Genomic DNA, 21593 nt, shown 5'->3' with positions numbered 1-21593 from the left:
ATTTTGGCGCACTACAATGCAGGTATGTTGCTTTAGTGTATTGGGGTGTCATTTTGAATTAATGGTACCACAACACAGTACAACATGTTACATGCTTCACTGCTTATTGCGGTAGTGTGCCCATTACCACGTATTGTGGTAACACACACATTACTGCGATGCACAAATGTAAATGGACCATAAAAGTAGTATAGATATGCACGTTTAAAGGAATAGTGTGGATACTCTTCTACAGTCTTTCATTGATGGTGGGGATACCCTTCAAATCTTTCTGGTGATGCCACTCTTTTACAGTCTTTCAGGGATGGTGGGGATACCCTTCAAATCTTTCTGGTGATGCAGGACTTCCTTCTCAGTGCTTAGTTTCCTGCCATGCTCAAGTGAGCATGTGGTTCCGAAAATGCTAGACATCATAGATAATCTTACCCCAGGTTCACACCTATGCGTTTTCTGCAGCATTTTGCTGAAACACAGTACAGTCCATTTAACATGATTTCCTATGGGAGACGTTAACATCTGAGCGTTTTCACCCGGTGCGTTTTTTGGGAAGGGTAAGGGACTTTTTTGAACACAAAACGTTGCATTTTTGGTTCTATAGACTTCAATGGGAACACTGCAGAAAAGCATGTTGTGTTTTTGCTGTGTTTTTCCTGCATTTTTTATGTGTTTTGCATTTAAATCTGCCTAGCAACAAGAAAAATTTAAAAAATTAACCCAAAACGCAAAAACGCACCGCAAAGAGCACTGCAGAAACGTATCAAACGCAACCTGCATAGGTGTGAACCTTGCCTTACTTGGTGTGTCTTAATTTAGTTGCCTTATGTTTCTCCTTTATAATTCCACCTCTGCCACCCCCCTCTGTCATTCCCTCCACTGGCTCCCTATCGCCCAACGCATCAAATTCAAACTACTCACTCTGACCTACAAAGCCATTCACAACACTGCCCCTAACTACCTCACCAACCTGATTCCCAGGTACCACCCTACCCGTACCCTTTGCTCTTTACAGGACCTCCTTCTATCTTGCTCCCTGGTCTCCTCCTCCCACGCACGACTGCAAGACTTCTCCAGGTCCTCCCCCATCCTCTGGAACTCACTACCCCAGTCCATCAGACTGTCACCTTCCCTCCTCACCTTCAGGCGCTCCCTGAAAACCCACCTCTTCAGGGAAGCCTACCCCACCCTCACCTAACAGCCATTCTCCTTCATTCTTCCTACCACTCCATCCCCCACAGCCACTTCCTCCTGTGCTACTACCCCCTCCCTCCTAGATTGTAAGCTCGAAAGAGTATGGCCCTCTAACCCCTCGTGTGCTGTTTGTAGTTGCTGTACTGTTTCAGGTATTGTCCCCCCCTCTATTGTACAGCGCTGAGCAAACCCTTTGGCGCTATATAAACTCGATGTAATATTAGTAATAATAATAATAATTTTTTAAATGAGAAAAAATATCACATCGCCAATCCAGGAGCAGGATTTCTATCAAGATATACCTGGAAGGAGCTCAGAGTCAGCTGGATGAAGAGCAGAATGTGTTTGGTGAGCCCTTTAATGTGCTCATCGCTGACAAAGGTGAAGAAGACTTCATGTGTTCCCAGCAGAGGGATGAGGATGAGAGTTGCTTTGGCGAATCTTAGGAGGCAATAAAAAAGTCACCTATTACCACAAAGTAATTTACTCTGATTCCACTAGATGGCGATCAATCAAAGAGCACAAATCACTGGTATTTATTACAATGGGGTTTATGTAGTAAAGCTGGTTCACTCAGAATCTGGTGCACTTCTGTATAGAAACCAATCAGCCTCCAGGTTTTATTGCAAAAGCTTAATTGAACAAGTTGAGGTTAGAAGCTGATTGGCTACCATTGGCAGTGTGATGGGGGAAAAGGTGGCAGGAGTTCCATTATCCCTTCCCTGCTTACTGCAATACCTTGCCCACTGTAATCTACTGTCTACTGCCCTTCCTTATCTCCTGGCCCTTCCAGCCTGCCTGGCCTTTTCTGCCTCTTCGCTGCCAGTCCCTGCCTACCTCCCTCCCCAGCCCATTGCCATGCTCTGCCCACTGCACTTCCATGGTTACTGCCTTTCTCCCCCTCCTTGCTTCCCTCTCCTGCCTACAGCATGCACTCACCTGCGGCCCTCCCCTGCCCACTGCTTTTCCTTAACTACTGCCCCCTACGCCTATGTCCTTACCTTTGTAATTCCCTCCACTGATCACTGCCCTTTATTACCTACTTCCCTCCCCTGCATCCTGTCCTTTGTTCCCTGCTTACTGTCCTTGCCTGCCTACTACCATCCCCTGCATACTGCCCTTATCTACCTATTGCACTCATTTGCTTATTTCCCTTTCCTACATCTGTTCTCTGCATCCTGTACTGCCCTATCTGCTTTCCTTCCCTGTTTAATGCCCTTACCTGCCTATGTTCCTCCCCTGCATACTGCCAATTCCCTACCTACCTTCACTTCTTTGGGGTATATTGCCCTTTCCTACTTCCCTCCCCTGCATCCTGTACTTCTCTACCTGCTTTCCATCCCTGCTTACTGCCCTTACGTAACTACCCCCCCCCCCCATACTTTAATGCCCTACTTGCTTCACTCCTGACCTTCTCCACCTACTTCCCTCCATTAATCAATGTCCTTCTCCTACTTTGCTTCCCTGCATACTACTCTTTATGATCCAACTTCTGTCCCCTGCTCACTGTCCTTCCCTACCCCCTTCCCTTCCCTGCATACTGTCATTCCCTACCTCTCTCCCTCCCCTGCTCACTGCCCTTCCCTAGCTACTTTCTTGTCATGCCTATTGCCATTCCCAATCTACTGCCCTCCCCTGCATACTGCTCTTCTCTACCTCCTTCCCTCCCCTGCATACTACTCCTCCCTACCTCCTTCCCTTCCCTACATACTGCCCTTCCCTACTTCCTTCCCTCCCCTACATACTGCCCTTCCCTACTTCCTTCCCTTCCCCGCACACTGCCCTTCCCTACCTCCTTCCCTCCCCTACATACTGCCCTTCCCTACTTCCTTCTCGCCCCCGCACACTGCCCTTCTCTACCTCCTTCCCTCCTCTGCATACTGCTCCTCCCTACCTCCTTCCCTCCCCTACATACTGCCCTTCCCCACCTCCTTCTCTCCCCTGCACACTGCCCTTCCCTACCTCCTTCCCTTCCCCGCACACTGCCCTTCCATACCTCCTTTTCTCCCTTGCATAATGTCCTTCCCTACCTACTTCCCTCCCTGACATACTGCCCTCCCCTACCTCCTTCCCTCCCCGGCATTCTGCCCTTCCTGTCTTCCTTCCCTCCCCTACATACTGCCCTTCTCTACCTCCTTCCCTCCCCTGCATACTGCACTTCCCTTCCTCCTTCCTTCCCCTGCATACTACCCTTCCCTTCCTCCTTCCCTCCCATGCATACTGCCCTTCCCTACCTCCTTCCTTCCCCTGCATACTGCCCTCCCCTCCCCTGCACACTGCCCTTCTCTACCTCTTTCCCTCCCCTGCATACTGCCCTTCCCGTCCTCCTTCCTTCCCCTGCATACTGCTCTTCCCTTCCTCCTTCCCTCCCCTGCATAATGCCCTTCCCTTCCTCCTTCCCTTCCCTGCATACTGCCCTTCCCTACCTCCTTCCCTCCCCTGCATACTGCTCTTCCCTCCCCTGCATACTGCCCTTCTCTACCTCTTTCCCTCCCCTGAATACTGCCCTTCCCTACCTCCTTCCCTCCCCTGCATACTGCCCTTCCTCCTTCTCTCCCCTGCATACTGCCCTTCGCTACATTCTTCCCTCCCATGCCCATTGCCCTTCCCTTCCTCCTTCCCTCCCCTGCATACTGCCCTTCACTACATTCTTCCCTCCCATGCCCATTGCCCTTCCCTTCCTCCTTCCCTCCCCTGCATACTGCCCTTCGCTACATTCTGCCCTCCCATGCCCATTGCCCTTCCCTGCTCAATTTGCTTCAATATATTTGGTTGCTAAAGAACTGTTGGACTGGTAAGATAAATGATACAAATAATATAGTAAACACAATGTCCACCACTAATACAAATATTAAATTTGCCACTAAACATATCAATATTGTAACTAACACTGCCAGCACCACTACTCCTGTAATTATAGTCAGTTATCACTATGATTGCTGTGACTATATACTGTATTCTGTTTGGGAACCACAACCACAATCCTCACTGCTGTTACATCGCACTATTCCTGAAATGATTACTAATGATACCAACAGCACTAGAAGTGTCACCTCCACTATGACTGCATCTGCCGATTAGCTACAACCCATCACCAGGAGTACAACTACTACCAGTAGTGCAAGTATAGCTAATAGTATTAATACTTCTGTTACTACTAGATAGTAATAATAACTACAGATGATCCTTATCAGGTCATTATATTATTGATCATGCTCACCTGTACTTGTAATCTGTAAACTTTAGCTGTTGGGCTTTCAGCTTCATATGTAGAAGATGTAATATTCGGATGTGTACCATGAAATTTATCTGCAGACAGATAGAAGACCCTGGCCTTGGTTAATTTATGCTACATTTACAGATTACCATTCCATGCACATCAATAATGTAGACATAGGAGTATGATATGAGTTTTGTGGAGCCCAAGGCAGGAATTTAGGTGTCCGTTTATGACACAGAGAATAGCTGTGATTCAGAGGATCGCAGCTATTCTCTGGTCATTCACAGTTTATGACACTCAGAAGATCAGTGGAGAACATGTTCAGCCCTTCACTGGAGATCTGTGTTCTCCCTCCAGATTCTCCAGCCCAGAGCTGGAGAATCGGAGGGACCGCAAACTAAGCAGCGATAATTTACCTCTGCTTAGTAAACTGATCTTTTACTGTAATCTCGACAGATTATAGTAAAATCAGCCGTTTTCCAGTGTTTGTAGACCGTTTTCCAGCGTTTGTAGACCGTTCTCCCTTCGTTTGGAGAACTGATCTACACTGCTTCATAAACTGCATTCACAGGAGAACTGTGTTCTCCGAGAATGCCAGAGAACTGAGCAGCGATCTATTACCGCTGGTTCATAAACGGACACCTTAGTGAGTTGTGAATAATGCAATACACAAAATCAATTTGATGAACTGTCCACTAGATGGAGCTAAGTGTAATAGTAAATTACTATGGTACTTAACTCCACCTAGTGTCCAAATATGGTATTTTCTTTTTAAAGTCAATGATTTACAATTAAATCGCACATTCAATTTTGCTTCATTCACACAGATCAAACGTACAGGAACTTTCACTGGGCAAATGGCTATGCAAATTCTTTATAAATCAACCCCTAAGGCTAGGTTCACATATGTGCGGGTGGTGCTGCCGCGGATCCGCACGAAAATCACCACCCACACAGAGAAATTATTTCTAATGGCACTTTGCCCGCACTGGAAACCGCAACCATACTGGGAACCAAGGTTCCCGTGCGGGCTGCGTTTTCAGAAGAAGTGCAGGGACTTCTTCACTGCGTGCCACGAAGCATGGGAGTCCATTCAAATGAGTAGACTCTTGTGCCCATGCAGAACGTGGCCCGCACGGCCGCATATATGTGAACCAGGGGCTAATAACTAGTATACATCTTGCCAGTATCTGCTGCTTTGTGTGAACAGGTGAGAGCACTAACTGCAAGCTACTAATGGAAGTGTTCACAATGGCATAGAACTACATTTCTGGTGCTGCAGGGGACAGCAGACAGAAAATCCTCTCTGCAGAGCACATTGAGGCTCCTGGACTTTGGAGGGTGCCACGCAAGGGGTCCAAGATGCTTTGTCTGCATGATTAGTTGGTTTATGCAAGGGAGCAAGACATAAAAACATACAAAACTGAAACAAAAACATGTTTCACACACTGGGTGCCTGCTTAAAAGCACAGCAGAATACTGAGATGTAGAAGTCACGTGACAAATGAATAAATGGATGATATGAATCACATGAACAGGTGTAAGCAAGATGTCACTGCTGACATCATTGCTTACTACGTGTGAAATCTGTGAATGATCACAGAGATCACATGGTACAAGGCTATTCACAACAGCCTTGTACCATGTGACAAGCTGTGGCCAATCACAGCTTGCACATTATTTCAAAATGGCTGCAAGAATGTAGCCAGAGAGAAGAAGAAATTATTGCTTTTACAGCCTTTATGGCTGTAAAAGCAATCAGTGTACAAAAAAAAAATCTTCATCACCTCCCACAAGTAGTACAGTGTCACTATGGTGACACTGTACTGCTAGAATGACAGTATGTAAAAAAAACAACAAAAGAAAACAAAAATAATAATATAAAAAAATAAAAATGTAAAAACATTTTTTTGAAAAAATATAATTTTTTCTTATGAACTAATTTGGGTTATTTTATTTTTTTTTTAACTAAAAAGATAACTGAATACATTTTGGCCAAGGTTTATGAAGAAAGATTATTTATTTGCAAAATTTTAAAAGAAAAACACTTTTTTTTCAAAATGTTTGGACTTTTTCATTTATATAGCAAAAAAATAAAAATCCCAGTGGTGAATAAATACCACCAAAATAAAGTTTTATCTGTCTCAAAAAAATGCTAAAAAATCAATATGGGTACAGCGCTGCATGACCGCGCAATTGTCATTCAATGTGTGATAGCGCTGAAAGCTGAAAATTGACCTGCACAGGAAGGGGGGGAAAGTGTCCGGACTGGAAGGGGGGGAAAGTGTCCAGACTGGAAGGGGGGGAAAGTGTCCGGACTGGAAGGGGGGGAAAGTGTCCGGACTGGAAGTGGTTAAATATGTTTTGCAGTGAGTGGCATAAAGCTTAGCATTCCATATTATTTTCATGCAGTTAAGTACGTGCGGCTTTAGAAATGCACAGTTTGGCTCCTTGTCTATGTGGGTGTGGCATGTTGTGAGGGGGTGGAGCCAGGATAATGAGGCACATAGATATCAGATGAGACAATACAAAACACCTTTATTGCTTGTGTTTCTTTGCATGCTCTGGTTATATGATGGTAAAGTCCAGGAACAGTGATCCTGCCAGGACATGGGATTCCCATGTACTCCTTGACCCAGGGGCGGACTGACCATTTGGAAACTCGGGCACTGCCCGAGGGCCCGGGGTCAGTAGGGGGCCCCATGAGATGCCCCTGGTACCTTTTTCATAGGCTTTTTTGAGTTTGGGCAAGGACACAGGGGCCCCATGATCCCCTATTGCCCGGGGGCCCCATGAGTTGTCAGTCCGCCCCTGCCTTGACCTTACTGAATGTCTAGAACGGCTCCAGAAGATAAATACCATTTTACAGATATAAAAAAGGTGACAATTAAATAGGTTCTACCTATAAACAGTCTGTTCAGATGTCACTAATGAGCGATCATCAATCACTGCTTCCATTCCTGTCCTCTGTAGTAGTTGGACAGTTATGCCGGCCATAGACGGGTCAAAAATCGTCCGATTTTCGCACCGTTAGTGGGTTAATTGGTCGGCCATTTTTCAGGCTTTTTTAACTTTTTTTTTATCGGTGAAGTTGGAAAAAAATTGGCCGATTTTGCCGATCGGCCGATTTTACCACCAATGATGGGCAAATCAACCGATCTTTTTACCAATAAAAATTCTGCGCATGAGCTGTGACCTGCAAGGAGAAGAAAAAGAAGAAGAAAAAGAAGAAGAAAAAGAAGAAGAAAAAGAATTCCAGTCCACTATTATATTTGACATGAAAAAGTATTGCGGTTGCAACAATGTATCTATTTGTATCCGAATAAAAACATCTGTATCCAAAATGGATAAAATAGATACATTGTTGCAACCGCAATACTTTTTCATGTCAAATATAATAGCGGAGCTCTCTGCAAGGGACAGAAGTAATTAAATGCTGGCTGTAGACGGGACGAAAATCGGCCGATTTTTTTTACCATTGGTGCTAACGTCGGCCTATTGAACGACTGATTTTTCTTTTTTTTTTTTAACCGTTTCAATACCGGGCAATTTTACACCTTCCTGCCAAGGCCAGTTTTCAGGTTTCAGCGCTCTCACACTTTGAATGACAATTGCGCGGTCATACAACATTGTACCCAAACTAAAATTTGATCATTTTCTTCACACAACTAGAGCTTTCTTTTGGTGGTATTTATTCACCGCTGGGGTTTTTATTTTTTGCTAAATTAACAAAAAAAGACCAAAAATTTTGAAAAAAAAACACATTTTCTTTGTTTCTGTTATAAAAGTTTACAAATAAATAATTGTTCTTCATAAATTTAGGCCGAGATGTATTCTGCTACATGTCTTTGGTGAAAATAACCCAAATTAGGATGTATTTTTTAGTTTGTAGGAAAGTTATAGAGTTCACAAACTATGGTATAGATCTGAATATTGATCAATCCTGAAGTACTGACAGCCAATCTAATATCTTGAGGTCCAAGAATGTCAGAATAGTACAGATATCCCCCAAATGCCTCCTTTTTGCAGAGTAGACAGTCCGACGTACTGCATAAGAGGCATGGTGAGTTTTTTGAAGTTGTATTTTTTTGTCATAATTTTTCGGAAAATGAAAAAATTAAAAAAATTATTTTCACTATTTTTTTTTTTACATACTGTCACCAGTGCAGTACAGCGTCATCATATAACTGACATGGTGGTGAACAGTGACACTGACTGGTGACAGTATGAAAAAAAAAATATTTTTTTTTTATTTTTTTTATTTTTTTATTATATTTAATTTTTTATTACATTTTTTTTTATTTTTTTAAGATTTTTTTTCATATTTTACTATGACCAAAATAGTACAATGTTACCATAGTAACACTGTACTACTTTGGGGAAGTGATCAGTATTTTTTTTTTTTTTTTTTTTACACAATTTGCTTATAGCAAAGAATTACTTTGCTATAAGCAAGCATTTACCTGAATGAAATCGATTCATTCAGCTTTTTTTTTTTTTTTTTTTTTGTGCTTAGCTGTGATTTGGTCACAGCTAATCACATGACATGTGCATGTGATTAGCTGTGACCATTCACAGCTAGGCACTAGTATACAATGGATGGCATCATGAATGAAGCCATCCATTGTATACAACTGTCATGTGACCTGCTGTGATTGGTCACAGCAGGTCACATGGTACCGGCAACGGGAGCCGTTACTCGGATCTGTCATCGGCCGTGTCCGAGGTGCACGGGCGGTGACAGATTGCACTGCTGCGTCGCTCTGCAACCGCGCAAACCGCGCATGTGCGGGAGCACGCCAAATGGCGTGCACCCGGAAAGCTGCAGCGCTTTTCAAGCCGCCAAACGGCCATTGGCCGGGCGGCTAATGGTTAAAGGCCGGTTTTTGACCCATCTATGGCCTGCATTAGGCTATGTTCACACTAGCTTTGTCAGCAGACGTCAGACAGGCATTTGGGAAGCGTTTTTAATACTTCTCAAATGCCTATGAAAATTCTGCACATGGCAGCACACAGTGCTGTTCACACAGAAGCGTTGGCGTCGCGGCAAAACTGAAGCCTCGTGCCGAGTCAGGAGGAGTTAAAGCCTCCCATTCAAGGCTATGGTGCTGCTCAGCAAATGCCTGGCAGGCGTTTGCGGTGCGGTTGCGGTGCAGTTGCGAGGTGGTTGTGGATTGTTAATACCATTTAACTTCATTATAGGAGTTTTTGGTGCGGTTTTAAAGCTTGGCAAACGCCTACTAACCGCCGCAAAACCGTGCATAGGGTGTTTTGAGAGTGTTTAAGGAGCATTTGAGGAGCGTTAAAAATGCTTCCCAAATGCCAGTCTAATGCCTGTCAATTGCTATAGGGGCGTTTGGCAAGAGTTAGAAATAAAGTCAAGTGTGAACGAGCCCTTACGCAGGCCATAGATGGGTCCAACATCGGCCGATTTTTTTTAAAAAAAAAAAACGAAAAATCGGTCGTCCGATCGGCCAACATTTCCACCAACATTAAAAAAATCAGCCGATTTTCGACCCGTCTACGGCCAGCATTAACCCCATAACTTCTGTCCCTTGCAGAGATGGGGGAGCGCACCATACAATGCGACAGCAATACTTAAGAAGAAGAAGAAAAATTCCAGTCCGCTATTATATGTTATATGAAAAAGTATTGCGGTTGCAACAAATGTATCCATTTGTATCCAAATAAAAACATTGTAATACATTATTTGGATTACAAAGTTTGTATTTGGATACAAATGGATACTGTACATTTGTTGCAACCGCAAGACTTTTTCATATAAAATATAATAGCGGACTAGAATTCTTCTTCTTTTTATTCTTCTTCTTTTTATTCTTCTTTTTTTTTCTTCTTCTTGCAGGTCTCGGCTCATACGCAGATTTTTAATTGGTAAAAGGATCGGCCGATTTGCCCATCATTGCTGGGAAAATCGGCTGATCGTCAAAATCGGCCGTGAATTTTCCAACATGCCCGATAAAAAAAAATGTGCAAAAACCCTGAAAAACATCCGACCAATTAACCCACTAACGGTGCGAAAATCGGCCAATTTTTTTTTTTGGCCCGAAAAATCAGGCATTAAAGTTGTCACAACAAAGAAAAAATGTACAAATGGGGAAAAGCTGAGAGATTCCTGAAAGGCTGATTGAACCATTGGGTGCCGGTATCATGAACACTCTGTCACCTTCCCTCCATACAGAGTAAAGGAGGAAGCAGAGGTGTCCCTAGGGTTGGTGTCACCCGGTGCAATAACACTTGGCGACACCCCCGCCGACGACCCCCGCAGAATGGATCGGATCTGCGGATTGAGCATAATGGATCTGATTATGCTCCCCAACCTGCATATCCGATCCATCCTGCGGGGATCATCGACATGCAACCTATACGGGGTGACACCGGACCCGCTCCACGAAAAGGTAAGTTGTAAAGCAAGCCGTCGATCATCAACTTGCTTTACAACTTACCTTTTCATGGAGCAGGTCCGGTGTCACCCGTTGCGGGCCACACCCCCCACACCTGCCTCGGGACGCCACTGGGATGAAGCCAGGTTTATGGTGGAGTCAGATTTGGAAAATTCCTTTTTACAAAAATGTAAGTTCTACCAAATAATAAAGTCTTTACACAGAAGACATTTGTTGTTACTTTTATCTTTGTAGAAATATGAAAAGAAATGAGGAGACATCGCCCGCAGCAAATGTATGAACAGACAAAGCAGCTGACAGCGTAACAGAACCCAGGAAGGGGCCCCATAGCCTGTGTGTGCCCTGTACATGTCTTGTGTGTGCCCTGTACATGAACTGTGGGGGGATTTACTAAAACTGGAGCACTCAGAATCTGGAGCAGCTGTGCATGGCAGCCAATCAGCTTCTAACTTCAGATTCTTCAATTAAGCTTTGACAATAAAACCTGGAAACTGATTGGCTGCCATGCACAGCTGCCCCAGATTTTGCACTCTCCAGTTTTAGCAAATCAACCCCTGTGTTCTGTACAAACGTGTGTGCACTGTACATGTCCTGTGTGTGTCCTACGTGTGTCCTGTACATGTCCTGTGTGTGCCCTGCGCATGTCCTGTATGTGTCCTGTGTGCCCTGTACATGTCCTGTGTGTGCCCTGCGCATGTCCTGTATGTGTCCTGTGTGACCTGTACATGTCCTGTACGTGCTCTATGTTCCCTGTACATGTCTGTATGTGCTCTGTGTTCCCTGTACATGTCCTGTACATGTTCTCTGTTCCCTGTACATGTCCTGTACGTGCTCTATGTTCCCTGTACATGTCTGTATGTGCTCTGTGTTCCCTGTACATGTCCTGTACGTGTTCTCTGTTCCCTGTACATGTCCTGTACGTGCTCTATGTTCCCTGTACATGTCTGTATGTGCTCTGTGTTCCCTGTACATGTCCTGTACGTGTTCTCTGTTCCCTGTACATGTCCTGTACGTGCTCTATGTTCCCTGTACATGTTCTGTAAGTGCTCTGTGTTCCCTGCACATGTCCTGTACGTGTTCTCTGTTCCCTGTGCATGTCCTGTATGTGATCTGTGTGCTCTGTGCATGTCCTGTATGTGTTCTGTGTGCCCTGTGCATGTCCTGTACATGTTCGGTGTTCCTTGTGCATGTCCTGTATGTGTTCTGTGTGCCCTGTGCATGTCCTGTACGTGTTCTGTGTGTCCTGTACATGTTCTGTGTTCCCTGTACATGTTCTGTACATGTTCTGTGTTCCCTGTATATGTCCTATACGTGTTCTCTGTTCCATGTGCATGTCCTGTATGTGTTCTGTGTGCCCTGTGCATGTTATGTGTGCCCTGTGCATGTCCTGTACGTGTTCTGTGTGCCCTGTGCATGTTCTGTGTGCCCTGTGCATGTCCTGTACGTGTTCTGTGTGACCTGTGTATGTACTGTACATGTTTTGTGTGCACCCTGTATATGTACTGTACATGCCCCTTGTGTCTCTGTGTGTGTCTTGTGAAGATGAAGTCATGTGAATACTTACAAACACACAAAGAAGCATCGGTCCCTTTATAATGTACCAGATCCCGGTATTAGTATTTGTCTCCCAGCACCTGAAACGGCACACAACAAACATTGTCCGGGGTTACCTTTATTATTACCATGAAAACCGTAACTGACATTACATACAATGACATGTTTCAGGGGTCATTCAGGTAGTGCAGAGAGATTTCATCACATTTATGTCTTTGTCCCTCCCATGATGGGGAGAGTTCCTGCAATAGTTTGTGTCTCTGCTCCACCCTCAATTATATTTCCTCCAGTATTTTGTGTCTCTGCCCCTCCCACCATGGGGAGATTTCCCCCAGTAGTTCGTGTCTCTGCCCCTCCCACAATGGGGAGATTTCCCCCTGTAATTTGTGTCTCTGCCCCTCCCACAATGGAGAGATTTCCCTCAGTAGTTTGTGTCTCTGCCCCTCCCACAATGGAGAGATTTCCCTCAGTAGTTTGTGTCTCTGCCCCTCCCACAATGGGGAGAGTTCCTCCGATAGTTTGTGCCTCTGCCCCTCCCACAGTAAGGAGAGTTTCTGCAATAGTTTGTGTCTCTGCCCCTCCCATGGTGGGGAGATTTGCCCCGATAGTTTGTGATTCTGCCCCTCTCAGAATGGGGAGAGTTCCTGCAATAGTTTGTGTCTCTGCCCCTCCCACAATGGGGAGAGTTCCCCCGATAGTTTGTGGCTCTGCCCCTCCCACAATGGGGAGATTTCCCCCGATAGTTTGCGTCTCTGCCCCTCCCACAATAGGGAGAGTTCCCCCGATAGTTTGTGTCTCTGCCCCTTCCACAATGGGGAGAGTTCCCACGATAGTTTGTGTCTCTGCCCCTCCCACAATGGGGAGATTTCCCCCGATAGTTTGTGTCTCTGCCCCTTCCACAATGGGGATATTTCCCTCGATAGTTTGTGTCTCTGCCCCTCCCACCAAAGTGAAGGGAAGGAAGTGTAGGGATCACACACAATCCTGTTGGTTTGAATAGAATATGAATACCATAATGTGTGTGAACAGTTTTCCACACTATCTTGTTCTTGTTTCTTTTGGACATTTCTGAAGTTTACGGCTGTAATCGCCTGAAAATCTCCTGGCTATTTCCGTCTCTGCAGCCCAGAATTATCCGGGTGATTTATTGGCTGCCGCTCGGCGATCGATACATTCAGTGTGTATATGGTGCGGAGAGATTGGACCATGAATCATCCTGCCGATGCTGTGATTGGATGATGATGGATGGCGGGGAGGATGGGAGGAATATGGCCAACCTTAATACATTCATAAATGCGTTTCTTTTTTTGTCCTGAACCCCAACGCTGCAAACTGCTGCCTGCTCTGGATCTGTCATTTCCTCTCCGAGAACGACACATGAGATCTACTGCTGTGATTCTCAATGTAAAGGGGAACTCTGACCACAGACACTGGGCATTAATAACAGGAGAGCAGCAAAATCACCAGTTCAATTCAACAAAAAATTCTGCAAAAATCAGAAGATTTCTGCAAAAATGTGATATTTGGTGAAATATATTAAAGTTATTTTTTGCTGTTTGTTTAAGAATGCAAATGGGCTTTAAAGTGTTACTAAACCCTGGACCCGGCATTCACTATATCTGATCTCCCTGCACCCTGCATTCACTATATCTGGTCTCCCAGGACCCTGCATTCACTATATCTGATCTCCCTGCACCCTGCATTCACTATATCTGGTCTCCCAGGACCCTGCATTCACTATATCTGGTCTCCCGGACTCTGCATTCACTATATCTGGTCTCCCGGACCCTGCATTCACTATATCCGGTCTCGCCGGACCCGGCATTCACTATATCTGATCTCCCTGCACCCTGCACTCACTATATCTGGTCTCCCAGGACCCTGCATTCACTATATCTGGTCTCCCGGACCCTGCATTCACTATATCTGGTCTCCCAGGACCCTGCATTCACTATATCTGGTCTCCCGGACCCTGCATTCACTATATCTGGTCTCCCAGGACCCCGCATTCACTATATCTGGTCTCCTAGGACCCCGCATTCAATATATCTGGTCTCCCCGAACCCTGCATTCAATATATCTGGTCTCCCCGGACCCTGCATTCACTATATCTGGTCTCCCCAGACCCTGCATTCACTATATCTGGTCTCCCCGGACCCTGCATTCAATATATCTGGTCTCCCTGAACCCTGCATTCAATATATCTGGTCTCCCAGGACCCTGCATTCACTATATCCGGTCTCCCCGGACCCTGCATTCACTATATCTGCTCTCCCCGGACCCTGCATTCACTATATCCGGTCTCCCCGGACCCTGCATTCACTATATCTGGTCTCCCCGGACCCTGCATTCACTATATCTGCTCTCCCCGGACCCTGCATTCACTATATCTGGTCTCCCCAGACCCTGCATTTACTATATCTGGTCTCCCAGGACCCTGCATTCACTATATCTGGTCTCCCCGGACCCTGCATTCACTATATCTGGTCTCCCCGGACCCTGCATTCACTAAATCTGGTCTCCCCAGACCCTGCATTTACTATATCTGGTCTCCCCGGACCCTGCATTCACTGGATCTGGTCTCCCTGGACCCTGCATTCACTATATCTGGTCTCCTGGACCCTGCATTCACTATATCTGGTCTCCCAGGACCCCACATTCACTATATCTGGTCTCCTAGGACCCAGCATTCAATATATCTGGTCTCCCAGGACCCTGCATTCAATATATCTGGTCTCCCCGAACCCTGCATTCAATATATCTGGTCTCCCCGGACCCTGCATTCACTATATCTGGTCTCCCCAGACCCTGCATTCACTATATCTGGTCTCCCCGGACCCTGCATTCAATATATCTGGTCTCCCCGAACCCTGCATTCAATATATCTGGTCTCCCAGGACCCTGCATTCACTATATCTGGTCTCCCCGGACCCTGCATTCAATATATATCTGTTCTCCCCGAACCCTGCATTCAATATATCTGGTCTCCCAGGACCCTGCATTCACTATATCCGGTCTCCCCGAATCCTGCATTCACTATATCCGGTCTCCCCGAATCCTGCATTCACTATATCCGGTCTCCCCGGACCCTGCATTCACTATATCCGGTCTCCCCGGACCCTGCATTCACTATATCTGGTCTCCCAGGACCCTGCATTCACTATATCTGGTCTCCCCGGACCCTGCATTCATTATATCTGCTCTCCCCGGACCCTGCATTCACTATATCTGGTCTCCCCGGACCCTGCATTCACTATATCTGGTCTCCCAGGACCCTGCATTCACTATATCTGGTCTCCCCGGACCCTGCATTCACTATATCTGGTCTCCCCGGACCCTGCATTCACTATATCTGGTCTCCCCGGACCCTGCATTTACTATATCTGGTCTCCCCGGACCCTGCATTCACTGGATCTGGTCTCCGCGGACCCTGCATTCACTATATCTGGTCTCCCCGGACCCTGCATTCACTATATCTGGTCTCCCCGGACCCTGCATTCACTAAATCTGGTCTCCCCAGACCCTGCATTTACTATATCTGGTCTCCCCAGACCCTACATTCACTATATCTGGTCTCCCCGGACCCTGCATTCACTATATCTGGTCTCCCCGGACCCTGCATTCACTATATCTGGTCTCCCTGGCCCTGCATTCACTATATCGGGTCTCCCCCGGACCCTGCATTCACTATATCCGGTCTCCCCAGACCCTGCATTTACTATATCTGGTCTCCCTGGACCCTGCATTCACTATATCCGGTCTCCCCGGACCCCGCATTCACTATATCCGGTCTCCCCAGACCCTGCATTCACTATATATGGTCTCCCTGGACCCTGCATTCACTATATCTGGTCTCCCCGGACTCTGCATTCACTATATCCGGTCCCCCAGGACCCTGCATTCACTATATCTGGTCTCCCTGGCCCTGCATTCACTTTATCGGGTCTCCCTGGCCCTGCATTCACTATATCGGGTCTCCCCGGACCCTGCATTCACTATATCCGGTCTCCCCAGACCCTGCTTTTACTATATCTGGTCTCCCTGGACCCTGCATTCACTATATCCGGTCTCCCCGGACCCCGCATTCACTATATCCGGTCTCCCCAGACCCTGCATTCACTATATCTGGTCTCCCTGGACCCTGCATTCACTATATCTGGTCTCCCCGGACTCTGCATTCACTATATCCGGTCCCCCAGGACCCTGCATTCACTATATCCGGTCTCCCCGGACCCTGCATTCATTATATCTGGTCTCCCCGGACCCTATATTCACTATATCTGGTCTCCCCGGACCCTGCATTTACTATATCCGGTCTCCCTGGACCCTGCATTCACTATATCTGGTCTCCCCGGACCCTGCATTCACTATATCTGGTCTCCCCGGACCCTATATTCACTATATCGGGTCTCCCCCGGACCCTGCATTCACTATATCCGGTCTCCCCAGACCCCGCATTTACTATATCTGGTCTCCCTGGACCCTGCATTCACTATATCCGGTCTCCCCGGACCCCGCATTCACTATATCCGGTCTCCCCAGACCCTGCATTCACTATATATGGTCTCCCTGGACCCTGCATTCACTATATCTGGTCTCCCCGGACTCTGCATTCACTATATCCGGTCCCCCAGGACCCTGCATTCACTATATCTGGTCTCCCTGGCCCTGCATTCACTTTATCGGGTCTCCCTGGCCCTGCATTCACTATATCGGGTCTCCCCGGACCCTGCATTCACTATATCCGGTCTCCCCAGACCCTGCATTTACTATATCTGGTCTCCCTGGACCCTGCATTCACTATATCCGGTCTCCCCGGACCCCGCATTCACTATATCCGGTCTCCCCAGACCCTGCATTCACTATATCTGGTCTCCCTGGACCCTGCATTCACTATATCTGGTCTCCCCGGACTCTGCATTCACTATATCCGGTCCCCCAGGACCCTGCATTCACTATATCCGGTCTCCCCGGACCCTGCATTCACTATATCCGGTCTCCCCGGACCCTGCATTCACTATATCTGGTCTCCCCGGACCCTATATTCACTATATCTGGTCTCCCACAGTACACACAACATGGAAATGCAATTATTTTAGTAAATATAAACTGGTAAATACCTTTTCTCATCAGCAGTATATAGCAGTCTTGTGACTTCTATCAGTGTCCAGCAGAGCACTGGTTAAAGCTTGTAGGAGGAGTTTTAATTCTGCTCTATGAGGATGCAGAACCCCTAACCTCTGTCTGACCAGTGCTGATTGGCCCTGTGCTGAACACATGCACTCTCCCAAGAAAAAAAAAATCCTCTCTAGCAATTCACATCAAACTGAGCATGTGCAAAATGCCTACCGTTCACTCTGTCTTATCAGGATATAAGAGGGGGACACTGGAAGAAGGGGAGGATCAGAGAAGACAGGATCAAACATCCTTTTTACACAATGCAGAGGATTAACCCCTTAGGTTCCACAGTGCATATAACAAGCATGCTTTACTGCATCTACAGACTGATTGTACTGTTGTGGGTTTAGAAACACTTTAACCTGTTCATCCATCACACCTTTACACCCCCTATGGACCAGAGCAATGTTTCCATTTCTGCTACAGGGTTTTTTTCTTTAAAAATAGGAAAATAATAGTTAAGGAGAGAAGAGGAAGAAGGAGTTAAATAAAGTTTTTATAAAAGGTGTTTATTTTTGCATGGTTGGAAAAAAAAATTAAAATAGGAAAATAATAGTTAAGGAAAGAAGAAGAAGAAGAAGAAGGAGTTCAATAAAGTTTTTATTTATTTATTTATGTATTTAATTATTTATTTATTGTATGGTTGGGGGAAAAAATAAATATAGGAAACCAATAGTTAAGGAGAGAAGAGCAAGAAGGAGTTAAATATAGTTTTCTAAAATTATGTTTTTATTTCTGCATGGTTGGAAAAATAATAAAAAAAGGAAAATAATAGTTAAGGAGAGAAAAGGAAAGAGTTAAATAAAGTTTTGATTTATTTATGTATTTAATTATTTATTTATTGCATGGTTGGTAAAAAAATAAATATAGGAAACCAATAGTTACGGAGAGAAGAGGAAGAAGGAGTTAAAGTTTTTTAAAATTATTTTTTCATTTTTGCATGGTTGGAAAACTTTTTTTAAAATAGGAAAATAATAGTTTAGGAGAGAAGAAGAAGGAGTTAAATAAAGTTTTTATTTATGTTTTAAATTATTTATTTATTTATTGGTTGGGAAAAAAATAAATATAGGAAACCAATAGTTAAGGAGAGAAGAGGAAGAAGGAGTTAAATAATTAAATACATAAATAAATAAAAATTTTATTGAACTCCTTCTTCCTCTTCTCTCCTTAACTATTGGTTTCCTATATTTATTTTTTTCCCCAACCATGCAATAAATAAATAATTATATAAATAAATAAAAACTTTATTTAAATCCTTCTTCCTCTTCTATCCTTAACTATTGGTTTCCTATATTTATTTTTTTCCCCAACCATGCAATAAATACATAATTAAATAAATAAAAACTTTATTGATTTATTTATTGCATGGTTGGGGAAAAAAAATAAATATAGGAAACCAATAGTTAAGGATAGAAGAGGAAGAAGGATTTAAATAAAGTTTTTATTTATTTATATAATTATTTATTTATTGCATGGTTGGGGAAAAAAATAAATATAGGAAACCAATAGTTAAGGAGAGAAGAGGAAAAATGAGTTCAATAAAGTTTTTTATTTATATACGTTTTTAATTATGTATTTATTTATTGCATGGTTGGGGAAAAAATAAATATAGGAAACCAATAGTTAAGGAGAGAAGAGGAAAAATGAGTTCAATAAAGTTTTTTATTTATTTACATATTTATGTATTTATTGCATGATTGGGGGGTATAAAATAAATATAGGAAACCAATAGTTAAGGAGAGAAGAGGAAAAAGGAGTTCAATAAAGTTTTTTATTTATTTACATATTTATGTATTTATTGCATGATTGGGGGGTATAAAATAAATATAGGAAACCAATAGTTAAGGAGAGAAGAGGAAGAAGGAGGTAATTTTTTTTTGCATGTTTTGAAAAATTACAAAATGGAAACATAATAGTTAAGGAGAAAAGAGGGAGTTAATTAGAGGTGATCATAAGAAGCAAATGTTTAACTAAAGGCTAATAAGAGGTTAAATATGGACTCATTTTTTTTTTACTTTTTTTTTCTTTTTTTTTTGCACGGAAGGGTTAAAGCCCCATTGTTTTTCATTGCCATACACAGAGAATACAATACATGAAATATCACATTTATTACATACCCTTCGTTTTCCACATAGGATCTTACAATCACCCACGGTATGATGAACAGGAGGGGGCACACTGCCAAAAAAAACACAGAGGTCAAAGGTGACATGGTGGTGACACCGATTACTCCCCTCCCTCTAAATGACAGATAATACTCCCATTCATGAGTAATGATGACTTTACTGTCCCGGACTGCAATCCCCTGTTGTCAGAAGAATCCTCCACATTTTATCATTAAAGAGAACCTGTCATTTAGATGGTAACGACATTCTTCATGGAGGACAGGCAAGGTGATCGGATCTTCTGGGGGAAGCTAATTTTTTTTTTGACTGTTAAATGTCTTTTTGGTTTTTGTAGAAGGACTGAATGTATCCCACCCTCTGCCCCCTTGTCAGCGTGCCCATTGGGACCAGCAAAGACCGACATGGCAGACTTCGTGTTGCAGTGATGTTCTGGAGATGTAATGACAGCTTAGTTTGTGACTTCCTAAAGGCTCTAACTCTCCCACAACCTAACCTCCTAGCTTCTCCATGGTAGCAGATAACAGCCATGCATGGAGCTAGAATAGGTCTTTCCTCCTCCTCTTCCTTCTCCTCCTCCTCCTCCTTAGGCCCCTTTCACATGGCCAGTCCAATCAGGTTCGCAGTCAGTTTTTTAGGCAGACTCATCAGAAGGTCTATTCATCCCTATGGACAGGCGGGTGTAAAAGGCACAGAGGGTGGTCTGGTGTGATTGGACAGTAGAAGGGGCATGATCTTCACTCCCTTCCCTTCATCTACATCCCACTCACCATTCTTCTGTTTATCTCCCCTTCCCTCCCTTCTTCTCCCTTAGGGCTCGTTCACACTTGGCTGTTTTACCAACGCTTGCCAAACGCCCCTATAGCGTTTGGCAAGCGTTGGTCCGGCGTTTGCGGAGCGGTTTTTAACGCTCGGCAAACGCTCCGCAAACGCCGCATGCGCGGTTTAGTGGAGGTTGCTAGGCGTTTGCCGAACGTTATTAACGCCCCACAAACGCCTATAATGCAGTTTGAGTGGTGTTACCGCTCCGCAAACACCCCGCGTCGCCGGCCGGGCGTTTGCGGAGCGGCACCATAGACGAGAATAGGAGGCTTCAAAGCCTCCTGACTCGACCAGAGGCGTCCGTTTTGCCGCGACGCAATGCAAACGCTCCCGTTAGAACAGCACCATGTGCTGTAATGTGCAGAATTGGCAGAGGCGTTTGGGAAGCGTTGCCTCTCTGCCGCCTGCACACAAGGCTAGTGTGAACGTAGCCTTACTTTCCCTTTTTCTCTCCTCCCCATATTCTTCACCCCCCCCTTCTTCTCCCCCATTATCTTCCGCTCACCTCCTTTCTGTTCTCTTCTCTCACCTCCCCCTCATCTTACTTCATCTCCAATTTTACCTGGACCTCATTTTATTAATTTCCCCTTGTTTCCCCTCAGCTCCTCCACCCCCCTTCCCTCTCCCTTTCCTCTCTTCCTTTCTCTTCTCTTCACTTCCCCTCCCTCTGTTTCCTTCATTCCTCATCCCTTCTCTTTCTCTTCACCTCCCTTCTTTTCCCACTCCTTATTTCATTCAATTCCCTTCACCTCTCTTCCCTTCCATTCTCCCCCTTCCCCCTCACCTCCCTTCCCCCTTTCCTTCTCCCCCCTCCTCAACTCACTTCCCTTCACCTCCCTTCCCTTTTCCCCTCACCCCTCCCTTCCTTCTCCCCTTCCCTCTCTTCCCTTCTCTTCACTTCCCCTCCCTCATTCCCTTCACCTCCCCTCCTTTCTCCCCCTTCCCTTTGCCTCCATTACCTTCTCCCCCCTCCCCTTCACTCCCCTTCCTTCCCCTTCCTCCCCTCCCCCCATTACCAATCTGCCCCTCAACCTCCCTTCCCTTCTCCACCCTTCCCCTCTCTCCCCCCCCCCCCCCCCAGCTCAC

At 45.1% G+C, this 21593-nt stretch overlaps 1 protein-coding gene across 1 annotated transcript in view; it reads right to left on the bottom strand.

Moving 5' to 3' along the window:
* Positions 1–21593, bottom strand: part of GLP2R (glucagon like peptide 2 receptor) — a 122390-nt gene that overhangs the window by 6259 nt on the left and 94538 nt on the right. Inside the window, exons 8-11 of the mRNA XM_089657912.1 lie at positions 19680–19740; positions 12395–12464; positions 4409–4497; positions 1491–1629 (exon numbers count right to left, since the gene is read on the bottom strand). Of these exons, the coding sequence (XP_089514038.1) occupies positions 1491–1629; positions 4409–4497; positions 12395–12464; positions 19680–19740 (359 nt within the window). The remainder of the gene's footprint in view (positions 1–1490; positions 1630–4408; positions 4498–12394; positions 12465–19679; positions 19741–21593) is intronic.

This window comes from Staurois parvus, unplaced genomic scaffold (assembly GCF_062004578.1).
Source record: "Staurois parvus isolate SC_StPar_1 unplaced genomic scaffold, SC_StPar_1.0 ptg001041l, whole genome shotgun sequence".
Classification (NCBI taxonomy): Eukaryota; Metazoa; Chordata; class Amphibia; order Anura; family Ranidae; genus Staurois; species Staurois parvus.
This window is presented reverse-complemented; position numbering and strand designations above follow the sequence as displayed.